The 14,646-nt window shown below is 41.0% G+C and overlaps 1 protein-coding gene across 1 annotated transcript; it reads left to right on the top strand.

Annotated features, from left to right (window-relative positions):
- Nucleotides 1-230: 230 nt before the first annotated feature.
- LOC111160189 (ATP23 metallopeptidase and ATP synthase assembly factor homolog) lies at nt 231-14,323 on the top strand. The gene is made up of 6 exons (XM_022523093.1): nt 231-420; nt 3,637-3,682; nt 4,363-4,444; nt 8,053-8,190; nt 9,965-10,048; nt 13,634-14,323. The coding sequence occupies exons 1-6, from the start codon at nt 234-236 to the stop codon at nt 13,835-13,837; spliced, it is 741 nt and encodes a 246-aa protein (XP_022378801.1). The 5' UTR covers nt 231-233; the 3' UTR covers nt 13,838-14,323.
- Nucleotides 14,324-14,646: the final 323 nt, after the last annotated feature.

The raw sequence follows: 14,646 nt of genomic DNA, 5'->3' as shown, positions 1-14,646 counted from the left end.
CTCTCGCCCCGTCCCGCTCCTCTCGCCCCGCCCCGCCCCGCCCCGCCCCGCCCCGCGTCCATTGCAGGGCTAGGAGGCCCAGCCGCCCCAACGTCCTCCTACGCGCTCTGCGGCTGTCGCCCTACCTGGGGCCGGGTGGGCCTGGCGGAAAGAGGTTCGGCGCGGCCAGGTTGGCTGGAGGGCTGTTGCCTTTCCCGGATCTCATCCCCCGCCGCCCGACGTTCGCGGGCGGCATGGCAAGAGCTGCGGACGAGCGCCCGCCTGGTCCCGCGGCGGAGGAACAGCTGCAGCAGCAACACGTCGCGTGCCAGGTCCTACCCGAGCGGCTGGCTGAGGGGAAGCCCGGGCAAGGGTTCCTTTCCAGCTTCTTCACCAACAACCAGAAGTGCCAGCTTATGCTCCTGAAGACTCTGGAGACAAGTAGGATCCGTGGCCCGGGTGCCGGGGGTCAGCTGGGGGTGGGTGGGCCGGATGGTGTCTGAGACCCGGAGGGCAGGGGTCTCTGGGTTCAGCCCCATGAGCAGAGTTCAGGCACCTCTGCGTAGGGTCTAGGTAGATTCAGCGTCTTGGAGCGGGAGTGGTGGCGGGAGGGTGGGCAGGTTGGGCCTCAGTTTCCCTATTAGAGGAGGTGTTGAGGCCGTGTTCAGCCTCACTCTTGCTTGTGGAATGAGGAAGGAGTCGGATAGGAGTTTGCCTTTTTCAGTCACAGGCACTGATCTGACAGGTCCTCTGATTTCTTTTTAAAATTATTTTTATTTTTATTTATTTATTTGACAGAGAGAGAGATCACAAGTAGACAGAGAGGCAGGCAGAGAGAGAGGAGGAAGCAGGCTCTCCACTGAGTGGGGAGCTCGATGCGGGGCTCGATCCTAGGACCCTGAGATCATGACCTGAGCCGAAGGCAGAGGCTTAACCCGCTGAGCCACTCAGGTGCCCCAGGTCCTTTCTTATATAAATTATGCAGTGGTGTGAGGACTTCATAGTCCGGGTGAAGCAGAGTTTTAAAGAGTCACGTTAATTAAGGCATGACTGCTGAGGGCACAAAAGCAGTTTTGCAAACCGTTCTTCATTGTGAGGGGTTCTTAACCTTCATACATAGATGGGTTTCCGAGTGTGGAAACCTCTGAAATGGGCTATGAAATCCTGTGTGTATGCATCTGAATGCACTTTTCTGGGGAACTTCATCATATTCTCAAAAAGGCCCGACCCCCAAAGGATCAAGAATTACTGCTGTGGGTTAAATAGGGGACACACCTACCTGCTGACCAATTTCTTTAGTCCCAGGGACATTGCACTAGAGATTTCTTAACTCCTTTACATTGATATATGGATTTTCTAAGTTTACTTCAGGTTTATTTAGAAAATAAAAAGTCTTAAACCCGTTGGTCCTAAAGCAAGGTTACTATCTCATAGCTGCCCATTATAGTTCAAAAGTCAACCACCTGAAGATTCTCCAGTCTTCTTATTTGGGACTCAAGGGAGTGGGAAGAAGAGTGGTAATGGGAATCATGAGGTTGTATTCACTTGGAAATGTATATTGAATGCCTCCTAGGTTCTGGTGTGGGGAAATACAAAGATGGGTAGGGACCAGGACTGTACCTTTTATGAAGTGGAACACAGTGGAAAGAACATGGACTGCAGAGTTAGATGTGGGTTCAAATCCTGGTCCCTCTCCTTATCAGGTGTGGAAGACTGACTTAACTCTCCGATCGCCTCTATCCTTATCTGCACACGCACAAAAAAATGGGTAGGGATAAAAAGCCTCTCTTAGGGTTGTGAGGAATAGGTTTTATGAATGGTTAAGTGTGAGCATATCAGGAGCTGAGTAATGGATAACTGCTTACAGTGGAAGAGACAAACAGTGGAGGAGATATGGAGGTAGAATGTGAAGGTGGTGGTGGGCTGACCATGAGCCCCAGGCGGAATTTACAGGCCTCAACGCTCCCCTGAAGGGATGTTGAGAGAAGTGTTAGTGGTATTAAAGCGTCAACCTGTAACTTAACTATGCTGTTCCTAGGACTGAGCCTCAGGGAGATCTTTGTTCCCTTTTTCTTTAAAGTAAATCCATTTTATTTTATTTTTTAAAAGATTTTATTTATTTATTTGACAGACAGAGATCACAAGTAGGCAGAGAGGCAGACAGAGAGAGAGGAAGAGAAGCAGGCTTGCTGCAGAGCAGAGAGCCCGATGAGGGGCTCGATCCCAGGACCCTGGGATCATGACCTGAGTAGAAGGCAGAGGCTTTAACCCACTGAGCCACGCAGGTGCCCCAAAGTAAATTCATTTTAAATACTGCAGGTCTTGTTTGAAGTATCAGACCCCCCCACGCTCCCTACAATTGTTATTGTTATGATTATTTTTTAGTAAGAGGACTATAGATTTTGGAATCCACTTTAATTTTGTAAGGCTCTCTTAGTTGCTTGAATAATAATGTACTTGATACAGTTCCTGGCACTTGACACACACACACACACACACATGCACACACACACAAAATGCTTATTACTAATAATTGTATTACTGTTAACACTCTTAAGTGGGGGGCAGGTTACTAAAGTAGTAACCTATGCCTATCTTTCTCATCTCTCATTACTTTTTTTACTCACTTGTTTTTGCTTTCAACCCTTAAAAAAAAAAACCAACCTTGATTTCTTTTCTTTTTTTTATTTTTTCACTTATGTCATATAATCCTCTGCCCATTTGTACATTCAGACGAGACCCCTACGTGAGAAGTTAATATTAGAGGCATTTGGGTTTGTTGTACTTTCCTGCAATTATCACAGGCTCGTGGCTGCATAGAAGGGCCCTCAGGAGTCATCTAGGCCTTTCCACCCCATATAGGAAAAGCTCTGAGCCATCACCGACCAGAGAGTTTATAGACCTCTGCTGGAACAGGTTACCGATTCTTTGAGGCCACTTGTGTTTTTATTAACAGCTTTAATTGTTGGAAAAATCCTTTCTCATACTGTAACTTCTACTCTTCGGTCCTTGTTCTGCCCTCTGGAGAAATACTGATGGGATCTCTTTCCATGTGGCACTCCTTCAAAACCTGAAGCCATTGTGGTCCTAGTTCAGTTTTGTATTCTTTCCAAATCCACAACTCCTTTCTTGCTTCTTACTGAACAAAGTCCTGTACTGTTCTGACTGCCTTCTCTCGTGGAAGAGCTTCAGTTGGCAGGTCCTGTTTAGACTGTGGTACTCAGAATGGGATTCTGTTAGCCTGTGGTCTGACCAGGAAAGATGCCAGTGGGGCTCTGTAACTACCTTCTAATCTGGATACTGTGCTGCTGTTCCTTTCTATGGATGTGGCCCCAAACTCCCTCATTCTTTTGGTATGTGCTTCAGTATGCTGTTTTTGATCATGTAACTAAAAAAGAGCTTTCAAATCATTTTTGGTATTATTGAAGATGTTCAGTAGTACCCATCTTGGTATTTGTATCAGTGTTTTATCTCATTGAAGACTTGTTTTTATGTTAATTTAAGCTTGTCTTTTCATATCAATTTTTACCACTTTTAAGATAGTATTACTTCATTAAGATTTGTGAGTTACTTTTTGATAATTTACTGCTTTTTAGATAATTTAATTGGTGCTATTTTTTCCAATTAGCATGCTTAATTGAATCAATATCTTTTTAGATCCATATGTCAAACTTCTACTTGATGCCATGAAGCACTCAGGTTGGTAAGTAAATCTTTTTAAAGTGCTGGTCTCTATTCAGGCTGCTAAAAACATAAAAACCCCATACTAGAACTACTTACAGGTTTTTACTTCAGGCCACAAAACCTTTTCCATGTGGTAGGTGGTGGGGATGGGCTGTATTCTTTCCAGGTAGGTCTTGATCTCTGCATATACCTTCTGTCCTAACTGTAAGTCTCTGGCTTTACCATTCATCTCCGGCGTTTAGTAAAGACCACACATAAAGTCTTGTAAGTAATTACCAAACCTGGCTTTTCCTCTCTTCCAGCCCCAGCGTTGTCCTTCTGTCCTTCGTGGAGAAGAAATCTCAGCTTGTTATGCAGGAGCCTTCCAGGGGTTGTTTAACTTGGAGGAGATTAGGGAGGTGACCTTCTGGCCCGAGTGGAGCAACTCCAGGGTATTCCCAATATGGTCTTAATCAGTGGACCAAATGCTTTATGGAACCATGTCATGGAATTTGAACTAGGGTAGATTTTGCAGGGATGATTTTCTTATATCACAGATGAGACAACTTAGTCCTGAAGGCTTCCCAAGGTTTCCTGTGTGTTAGTGGTAGAGGGGATTTATGACAAGGGGCTCCTGACTCCTTGCCCAGGGCTGTTTACCCTGCACTGAGTGCACACTGCTTTTGGACATTTTATCTTTAATGCTTTCTTGCCTTTTAGTGCTGTTAACAGAGAAAGACACTTTTCTTGTGAAGACTGTAATGGCAATGTCAGTGGAGGCTTTGATGCGTCAACATCTCAGGTAGGCATTATTGCCAAGTTGTTCTCTTTCCTGATATTTGCTAAGGACCTTGGCATACTGGCCATTCTGTTGGGTAGACTTTATGTAAGATTCAAAAAATGAATAGTTATGGTTCTTACTCTTCAGGAGCTTATGCTCTCATAGGGGAGATAAGACAATGATAAAGTTAGGCAGGTTAAACTATTTTAGGGGGGTGTGGTTACCACAATGGGACAGTAAGGTGATTGCAAGATACCTACAGATTTTCAGCTAGAGTGTATAAAGCTGCTTCTGTGGCAAAGAAGATGAAGACTGTTACCCAAAGAAGGGGTAGCATGAGCAAAGGTGGTGTGTTGGGAAAGGACAAGGTGTATTTGGAGAGTGACATGTTGTCTAACATAGCTGGGGGACAGGAATGTGTGGAGAATACAGGGAAATAGGATTGGAAGAAAAGGAAAGCCATATGGTGGGAGGCTTTGAATGCTGAGCTGATACATCTTAGAACATTTCGACTAGGGGAGTAAGTTTTCTCATCTGGAAAATATTGGTAGTGATTGTATCTATCTTATAGTATAGTTATGAGAATTAAATGAGATACCTTGTGTAAGGTGCTTATCATAGTAAGCATAGAAAGCATTCAATAAAAGTTTTAAGTAATCAGGGTTTTGACAGCATCTTGGAGATGGTAGAAGAATTAGGGCATGTGATGAGGGTAGATGAAGTTTTTATAAGTAACACCTTCCATCTTGAAGATACAACCCTGTTTGATAATACTTAGTTGTTTCCCCCTGGGGAATTTTATATGTATTTTGGTTATTTATAGGTATTTTGTAGTAATCATGAGAAAAAGAAACATAATGTAAGTGTGAAAGGTCTGGGTTTTGGAGTCTGGTAGAGTTGAGTTCAAATCTGCTTCCCCTGCTTATTAGCTGTGGGGCTTGGGCAAAGTTATTTGCCTTATTCTCAGTTTCCTCATTTGTAAAATGATAATAACAATACTTGTAGCTCTCAAAATGGGTCTTGGTGAATTCATTTCTCCCTTGGGGCTAAATAGAGTGGACATTTCGAACTTTTAGCTTACTTCTCAGCAGTGTTGAGCATAGCTGGGTACTTTCTCCTTTTATTTTTTTTAAAATTCTAATTTGTATCATGAACTGTCTCATTCATACAGAAGAGTAAGAAACCTGTGTGCATGCTTTTGGTTGTAGTAATAAAATGAGTACCTTTGTAACTGCCACCCAGACTTGAGAAATAGGACATCTCCAGGACTTCAGAAGATTGTGCCCCCATCTTGGATCACATTTCCTCTCCCTTTCTTATTCTGACTCTTGTGATAGTCATTTCCTGCTTTTCTCAATGGTTTTATCATAGATATGTACAGTCAAACAATATGTTATTTAGTTGCCTGGCTTTTAAGTTTTATGCATGGAATACTTTGAGTTCTGTGTGATACTTTGTAGTTTGATGAAATCATACAACACAGAGTCTTCTGTAACCATTATTTTGTTGAGATTCTTTCATGTTGTACACAGCTCTCTTTTCTGTAGTTGGACTGTTATATAGTCCTCCACTGTATCTGTATACAGCAATTAGCCATACTTAATATTGTTTCTGACTTTGTTATTATGAACAATGCTGCTGTGAATATTTCTCACCTTTTCTCCTGGGGCACATGTGCAGAAGTTACTCCTAGGTATTTGTCTAGAAGCAGAATTGCTGGGTCATATAGCACGCATACCCTTGGCTTTCGCGGGTAATGCCAGACGCTTTTGTGGGTAATGCCAGACACACTCTTCCCCTGGTTCCTGGTATGTGACACTCTTCTGGTTGCTCCTTTGCTAGCTCACCTTCCTCTATCAGCTGCTAAATGTTGAAGTCTCTTAATCCTTGATGTTAGATTCCCTTCTTTTCTTTCTCTACAGTTTGCCAAGGGGATCTCATTTGTTTCCCTAGATTAGAGCTCTCTTTTGAACTTAACATCTATATATCCAAATGGCACTTTACACCTACACTTGGATGTCTTAAAGGCACCTGAGACCTCACAGATTTGTCCAAGTCCAAATTGATGGTTTATACCATCCCCTATCCCCATCCAACTTTGTGTTGTAATTTTGCATATCTCAGTGAATTTTACCACCTTCCAACCTCTTACCCAAGCCAGAAATAAAGAGATCATCTTTGTATCTCTAATTCCCTTTCCATATTTTATATCCATCACCAACTTCTGTCCCATTTATCTCCTAAGTATTTTTTGGGGAGGCATCTCACTATCCCTGCTCAAATACCATTACCTGTTGCCTAGAATACCTTTTTAACCTTCAGGAAGTCTCTCTGCATCCAGTTTTGGTCATCTTCTGCTTATTTTCCCCACTGTAGTCAAAAGGATAAACAAAAGCACCACCCTGTTTCACTCCTCCCTTTTGGTGACTTCCACTGTTCTCAGGATAAAGAGTGATTTGGCTCTAGCCAACCTCACCAGCCTTATCTCATGCCTGTCCCCTATAGCTCTGTGCTACAGCAGTATAGGCCTGCTTTCAGCTTCTCAGACATTCTAGAACTTCAGCACTCCTTGCCTTTGCACAGGTTGCTCTGTCTGGAATGCTCCCCTCCCCACCTCTCAAATTTAACTCCTGTTCATCCATGAGATCCCAGTTTTAAAAATTCCTTCTGCAGAGATCCCTTTCCCAATCCTCTAGACCAGGTCAGGCATTCTTATTGTATGTCCTCATGACATCCTGGATTTTTCTTTATGACAGCTGTCATTGCATGTATTTAAAGATTTTGGTAAATAGTTGATTAATTTCTAGCACCATTTATAGATTATACATTAGAAATTATAATTATAGATTATAAATTCTAAGTAGATTATAAATCTACTAGTGGGTCTCAAGAAATACTAGTTGAAAGATGCATGTTGGATGAATGTATACAAAATAGTGGGCACATATCCTGGTGTCTGGCTCATAGTAAGTACACAATAAATGGTAACTGTCGTTATTAGGATCCCTCTCATGTCTTTATTACTCTTATAGGGTCCTGCTCTGTGTGCTGTTGGCTTTTTGCACTTCTTTCTGAAGGTCTTTCTGAGGATTTTCCCTGGCAATTCTAGTAGAATGAGACAGTGGTGGTCATTCATTGTTGATTCATTGCTCATTCAGAAACTTGATAAGAAGCAGTTTACATGTATTCTCATTTAATTCTCACAATTCTATGAGGTAGGTGCTCTAATTATCTCCTTTTTATAGTTGAGGAAACTGAGGTGCAAAGAGGTTAAGAAACTTGCCCAAGGTCACTGAGTTAGTAAGGAGTGGGGCTGGTGTTTGAGTTTGCTTCATTCCAAAGCCCACTCCTAGTATGATGCTGTGGAGTCCAGCAGCCCACCAAGGATGGCATTTAAGTGCTACTGTAGTTCAGAGAGAACAGGGAGAAGTTGGTTACTGGGAGCGCTAAGTGGAGCATGTACGTTAGGACCAGGCCTTGATGGATGGGTAGGTGTGGGGTTGAGGGAGGATATTGGGTGGAGGCTCTCTAAGCTGCCAAGCCATCTCATACCAGAGAGAAGATGGGAGTTACGAAAGGTGAGTAGGTGTTAGACATAATGGAACTTCTCTTATTTTGGTCCCTCCTAGATTGTTTTGTGCCAGAACAACATCCGTAATCAGGCCCATATGAACAGAGTGGTCACCCATGAGCTCATTCATGCCTTTGATCACTGTCGCGCTCACGTCAACTGGTTCACTGACGTCAGACATTTGGCCTGCTCCGAAGTAAGTCTTATTATAAAAAGATACTTTCTCCCCCTGAAGCACTCTGGGTTTGAATGTTTAATTGAAGTATAATGCTTAAGACGCTGTCTTCTTCTGCCCCTCACTCCCCCCTCAAATAAATAAATAAATCTTAAAAACGAACAAACAAACAAACTAGTTGAAGTATAATTTACTTAAACATACTCCTTTTCCTCCCATCATGGTTCCATGTTACTCTTAGATGTCCATTTTTAATTCCTGAACACAGCTTGAGACACAACAAGAGATACTTTAAGTATCTTCTTCGAATTATCTTAATAATAACTTTTAAGTCCTAGTGATAGTAATGACTTTATAATAACCATTTTTAGTATATAATATATATATTTCATATACATTAGTATATAATCTATATTTCACATATATTATATAATAATATATGACATATTGTTATATGTGGTATATAATAATAATTTTTAACCACTTAACCAAATAACCATTTTTCCCTGTGGAATCAACTCTGTAATATAAAAACGAATGCTAGTTAACCCTGGCTGAAGACTGTGTGCCAAACACTGTTCCTTTTGTGCATTCTCCCTGAGTCTACTGAATAGTCCATCGAGGTAGATGCTATAATCAGCATGTTACACGTGTAGAAAGGGAGGCATTGATTGAGATCCGTGGTTAGTACATGGCAGAGACAGGATTACAACCAGGGTTCTTAACCGGCCTGTTGTGCTGCCTCCCATAGGCGGAGCGCCTTGCTTGCCCTCCAGTAAAACATTTAGTCTCAAAAATACGACATTAAAAGTTTTTTTACTGCTAAGCACTTTGGGTTGCTCTCAGAAGTGCAATATATTTATGCTCTTAGAGAGACAGATGTGTTTAATACTTGTATTTCGGTAATTGAAGAGTGCAATGTGCTGAGAAGTAAAAAAAAAAAAAAAAAAAAATATATATATATATATATATATATATATATATATATATATAAATGTAAGTGTACACTTTATAACTTAGATTATTTTCTCTTTCCTTTGAAATTAGTAAGCAGCCCCACTGCATCTAATTACATCTCCTACTATTTGGAGAGTAGAGGTGAAACCCGAGTTTTTAAATAGGTCTCTTCTCCCTTGGGTGTTAGGAGAATGAAGGCCTGTCAGCTAGCTCCAGTGTGTTCTTGTGCTTGGAATGTTCTTGCTTCAGTTTCAACAACTTAAGTTTTCAAAGGACAGTTGAGGCCCTGGAGGAAGGCATGAGTTTATACAGGTTTAAGGGAGGTTCCAAGAGAGTTTCATTGTTTCGGGCCAAGGGCAGGAGGTTCCTATTCTCAAAGTGTCTTAGATGCTGATGCATTTAAGTTTAAGCTTATGTTGAAATTCAGTTTGTAGATCTTTGAAAGAATGCTATTTTGCAGTCCTTTTGGTAATTTCTAGAAATGTTTTTTGTGGAGAGCATGGACTTTAACTCTGAGGTCCAACTTTCTGGCTTCTGGTTTCATAAGAAATTAGTTCTTTCAATAAGGTTATGGTGTGAAGTTTTGAAAATTTCCTTTGGTAAACGATTGGCTTTCCCCCAACCCCCAGTTTATTTTGCTTTGTCTAGCCCAGCTCATGGATATCTGCTCTTTTTCTTAACTTAAGAATAACTTAAAATAGAGTTCAAGACATTCTTGAAAAAGGTCCAATGGATACTCTAGTCTCAGAAAGACATGCTAATTTTAAATTCTTTTATAAAACCTTTTATAGAGCAGGAGAACTTACTTTCTTTCTGTTTGCCTCTGTCTCTGTGATAGGTTCGAGCTGCTAACCTTAGTGGAGACTGCTCACTTATAAATGAAATATTCAGGTTGCATTTTGGATTGAAACAACACCATCAGGTAAAACTAACATATGAATCACTTAACCCTCCAGAGTGCTAGGAGTGGAAATAACGCACAAAGAAATGAGAAGTACATTTTGTATTTGAAATGTGAAAGAACTACTTCTATGGGGAGAATACAGAATGTGTCCCGTGGAAGCCAAATGGATGGAGTTGAGTTCTACTCTTTTTTTTTTTTTAAGATTTTATTTATTTATTTGAGAGAGAGAGACAGTGAGAGAGAGCATGAGAGGGGAGAAGGTGAGAGGGGAGAAGGTCAGAGGGAGAAGCAGACTCCCCGTGGAGCTGGGAGCCCGATTCAGGACTTGATCCCGGGACTCTGGGATCAAGACCTTGCTTAACCAACTGAGCCACCCAGGCGCCCAAATTCTACTTTTTAATGATGGGAAGCTGTGGGACTCAGTGAGAGATTTTAATAGTGAAAAGAACTATACGATCTTTTTCTTGGGATCCTTTTGGAAGCAAGTAGATGAAGAATGGATGCAGAATCACAGCCTGTTGGACTGTTCTCCCCACAGTCTGGAACTTGTATTCCGGAGACAAAACAGTCATACCTTTCGGAACAGAGGCTGCCCCACAGCACAGGTTAGGGCTGAGTAGTAGGGCACCTTTACAGGCTGTGGGCCATGATAGCAAAGCTTTGAATCAGCACAGCCCTGACGATGCTGTCTCTCTTCTTTTTCCCTTGGGTAGTGGCCGCTGAAAATGAATAGAACTAGCAACAGGAAGGAAAGTTCAGGGAGGTAGTGGGAGCCTGGTTGAGGGAGAGCAGTCTTAGAGAGTGGAGTCCCTGTTTTTGTACAGCACGTACCCAAGAGACACCGACATTGATGACAGTAACCGATAGCAAAATATGGTAATATCGGCTGGTTTTGACAGGAATGCATTACATTTGGAAAGATAAACCTGAACTGTGGTCTATACAAGCATCCCAAACCTTTAACTCTAGGAGACAAATTTTTGCTATCTTTTTTCCCCCTGGAAGGGAGAAATGTCTTCTTCTGGCTGTTGCTGTCATAGCTCCATATGGTTCGTCCTCTCTTTCTTCTTCCTTTATGCCTGGGGTTTATTTTTAAAATCAGTGTTTAGTGTAACTTAGGTCGAGAAGCACTGGTTTATATTCTAATGCTAGTGAGCATCTCCAGCTCAGGCATACTGACCAGGGTGAAGTGAAACAGGAAATAAACACAGAAGATGAATGATTGACAGATTGCACAGCTGTAAGGACCAGTATTTTTTTTTTTTTTTAAGATTTTATTTATTTGAGAGAGAGAGAGAGAGAAAACGAGAGCGAGTAAAAGCAGAGGAAGTGGCAGGCAGAGGGAGAGGGGAAAGCAAGCCCCCCAACAAACAGGGAGCCCAATGTGGGGCTCGATCCCAGGACCCTGGGATCATGACCTGAGCTGAAGGCAGATGCTTAACCGACTGAGCCACCCAGGCGTCCCTGGTTATTTTTCATGAAAAGGTTAGATGCCATTCTTTTGAACTTTAGTTTGTGCTTGTGGAGAAATAAATGGATTTAAAGCTCTCCAACAATTGGAATGGCAGGACCTTCTGTTTCTTTTTTTCTTTTTTCTTTTAAGATTTTATTTATTTATTTGACGGAGAGATAGAAAGAGAGTGCACAAGTAGGCAGAGCGGCAGGCAGAGGGAGAGGGAGAAGCAGACTCTCTGCTGAGCAGGGAGTCCAACGAGGGGCTCGATCCCAGGACCTTGGGATCATGACCTGAGCCAAAGCAGACACTTAAGTGACTGAGCCACCCAGGCGCCCCACGACCATCTGTTTTGTAACATATTTGAATACTGAGAGATTCTAGCCTATTAGTATGTAACATTAGATAATTTGTTGTCTTAAGTAGAGAATTTAATACCCATGTAAAGAATGCTCAGGAAAAAAAAAAGTTGTTTGATTTTTTTCTCCTGAAAAATTGAGACACCTTCAAATTTGTATATATATGTGTAGCTTCCTATTGCCTCCATGGGAGATGCCCCTCTTGAAGGAAAGATTATCTAGTATTAGTCAACTGGAAAGTAATGAAAGAGAAAGACATAGAAGTAAAGTATATCTTAAATCTATTGAAATTTTACCAAAAATCCAACCAGAACCTTATTTATAGATTTTTTGTTTGTTTGTTAGTTTTTTTGATTTTTGCAAATTGGGAGTTACTGTTTGTTGGACTGCAGAGAATGACATCTGGTTGTATTATTGGAAAAGATGAAAAAAATGGAGGAGGTCTTATTTATACCTAAATAATTTTAGATCAAGCTAAACATATTCCATAATTTAAGAGTTATGTTTCTACTTTAGAATGATAGAAATGAATAAAATAATATGAAAGGGAATTAATTCTTCTTTTTCCATGAATTTTTAAAACTTAAATTCAAGTAATTAACACATAATGTATTATTAGTTTCAGAGGGAGAGGTCAGTGATTCATCAGTCTTATATAATACCCAGTGCTCATTACATCACGTGCCCTCCTTAATGTCCATCACCCAGTTACCAAATCTCCCCACTGACATCCCCTCCAGCAACCCTCAGTTTGTTTCCTGTGATTAAGAGTCTCTTATGGTGGGGTGCCTGAGTGGCTCAGTTGGTTAAGCCTCTGCCTTCAGCTGAGGTCATGATCCCAGGGTCCTGAGACTGAGTCCCGCCTTGGGCTCCCTGCTCAGCAGGGGGACTGCTGCTCCTTTTTCCTCTGCCCCTCCTCCCTGCTTGTGTTCTTTCTCCCTCTCTGAAATCAATCAATCAATCAATCAATCGTAAAAAAAACAAAAAAAAGAAGTCTCTTATGATTTGTTTCCCTCTCTGATTTTGTCTTGTTTTATTTTTCCCTCCCTTCCCTATGATCCTGTTTTTTTCTTAAATTCCACATATGAGTAATTATCTTGTCTGATTGACCTATTTCACTTAGCATAATATCCTTTAGTTCCATCCATGTCATTGCAAATGGCAAGATTTCGTTTTTTTTTTTTATTTTTTATTTTATGGCTGAGCAGTATTCCATTGTGTATGAATACCACATCTTCTTTATCCATTCATCTATTAATGGACATCTGGGCTCTTTCCATAGTCTGGCTATTGTGGACATTGCTGCTATAAACATTGTGGTGCAGGTGGCCCTTCAGATCACTACATTTGTATTAATGGGGTAAATACCTATTAGTGCAATTGCTGGGTTGTAGGATAGCTCTATTTTGAACTACTTTTTTTTTTAAAGATTTTATTTATTTATTTGGCAGAGGGAGAGAGATCATAAATAGGCATAGAGGCAGGCAGAGAGAGAGGTTGAAGCAGGCTCCCTGCCCAGCAGAGAGTCCAATGCGGGGCTTGATCCCAGGACCCTGAGATCATGACCTGAGCCAAAGGCAGAGGCTTAACCCACTAAGCCACCCAGGCTCAGCTTTTTGAGGAACCTTTATAGTGTTCTCCAGAATGGCTGCACCAGTTGGCATTCCCAACAGGGTAAGAGGTTTTGAAAGGGAATTAAGTCTGACTGTGGTCAGACATTATATAAAATGTTATTATTTCATGATTAAACTGTCATTTAAATTAAAGCCATATACTTTTCTTTCTCCTTAGACTTGTGTGCGAGACAGAGCCATTCTTTCTATCCTGGCTGTTAGGAATATCAGCAAAGAGGTAGCCCAAAAGGCTGTTGATGAAGTTTTTGAATCTTGTTTCAATGACCATGAACCTTTTGGAAGGATCCCACATAACAAGACCTACGCAAGATATGCTCATAGAGACTTTCAAAACCGTGATCGGTATTACTCAAATATATGAAGACATTTTATAAATGGAGCTTCTGTGTTCTGAAGAAAATATAGTTCTTAAGTGGATAAATGTAAAATGTATGTGATCAATTAAATACAGATAAAAGAGAAAAGGTACTGATTCTAGCATATGATCTGAAAAAGTAACTGTGGTAAAAGTGAAACTGCCTTAAACTCCAAGGCAAAAATTGTAACTTTGTAGTTAACCATTTGGTAGGTAAGGTAAATAAATTACATTTTTGTATTTTTTATGTTGTACTTGTGTTTTTTATTATTTATGTTATTTTTAGATTGTGATTTGTTTTTGTTACATGTGAATATTTAAAAATCTGATTATGAAACCCATGAAATGTGTCCTTGTATGAAGTTGATATGTGACCACTTGGTATTTACATTAAATGTAAAGAAAATGTACTGATTTTATTAAAAGACATTTATTGAGATGTTATCATGGTCAAAATATGCAAAGAATTAAAGTTGGGAATGGTTCATTCAATGGTCAATGCCTCCCTTTTCCCTCTTCTTCTTTCAACATGTATGTGGGGACTATGTGGCTTAACTTTCCAGGCATAAGTTCTTTTTTTTTTTTTTTTTAGATTTTTTATTTATTTATTTGAGAGAGAGTGAGAGAGAGCATGAGCGAGGAGAAGGTCAGAGGGAGAAGCAGACTCCCCATGGAGCTGGGAGCCCGATGCGGAACTCGATCCCGGGACCCCGGGATCACGACCCGAGCCGAAGGCAGTCGTCCAACCAACTGAGCCACCCAGGTGTCCCCCAGGGATAAGTTCTGATTAGGTTTTTCTTCTTTTGTAAAGGCAG

The sequence above is a fragment of the Enhydra lutris genome, unplaced genomic scaffold (genome assembly GCF_002288905.1).
Source record: "Enhydra lutris kenyoni isolate GAN:26980312 unplaced genomic scaffold, ASM228890v2 scaffoldscaffold74, whole genome shotgun sequence".
Taxonomy (NCBI): Eukaryota; Metazoa; Chordata; class Mammalia; order Carnivora; family Mustelidae; genus Enhydra; species Enhydra lutris.
This window is presented reverse-complemented; position numbering and strand designations above follow the sequence as displayed.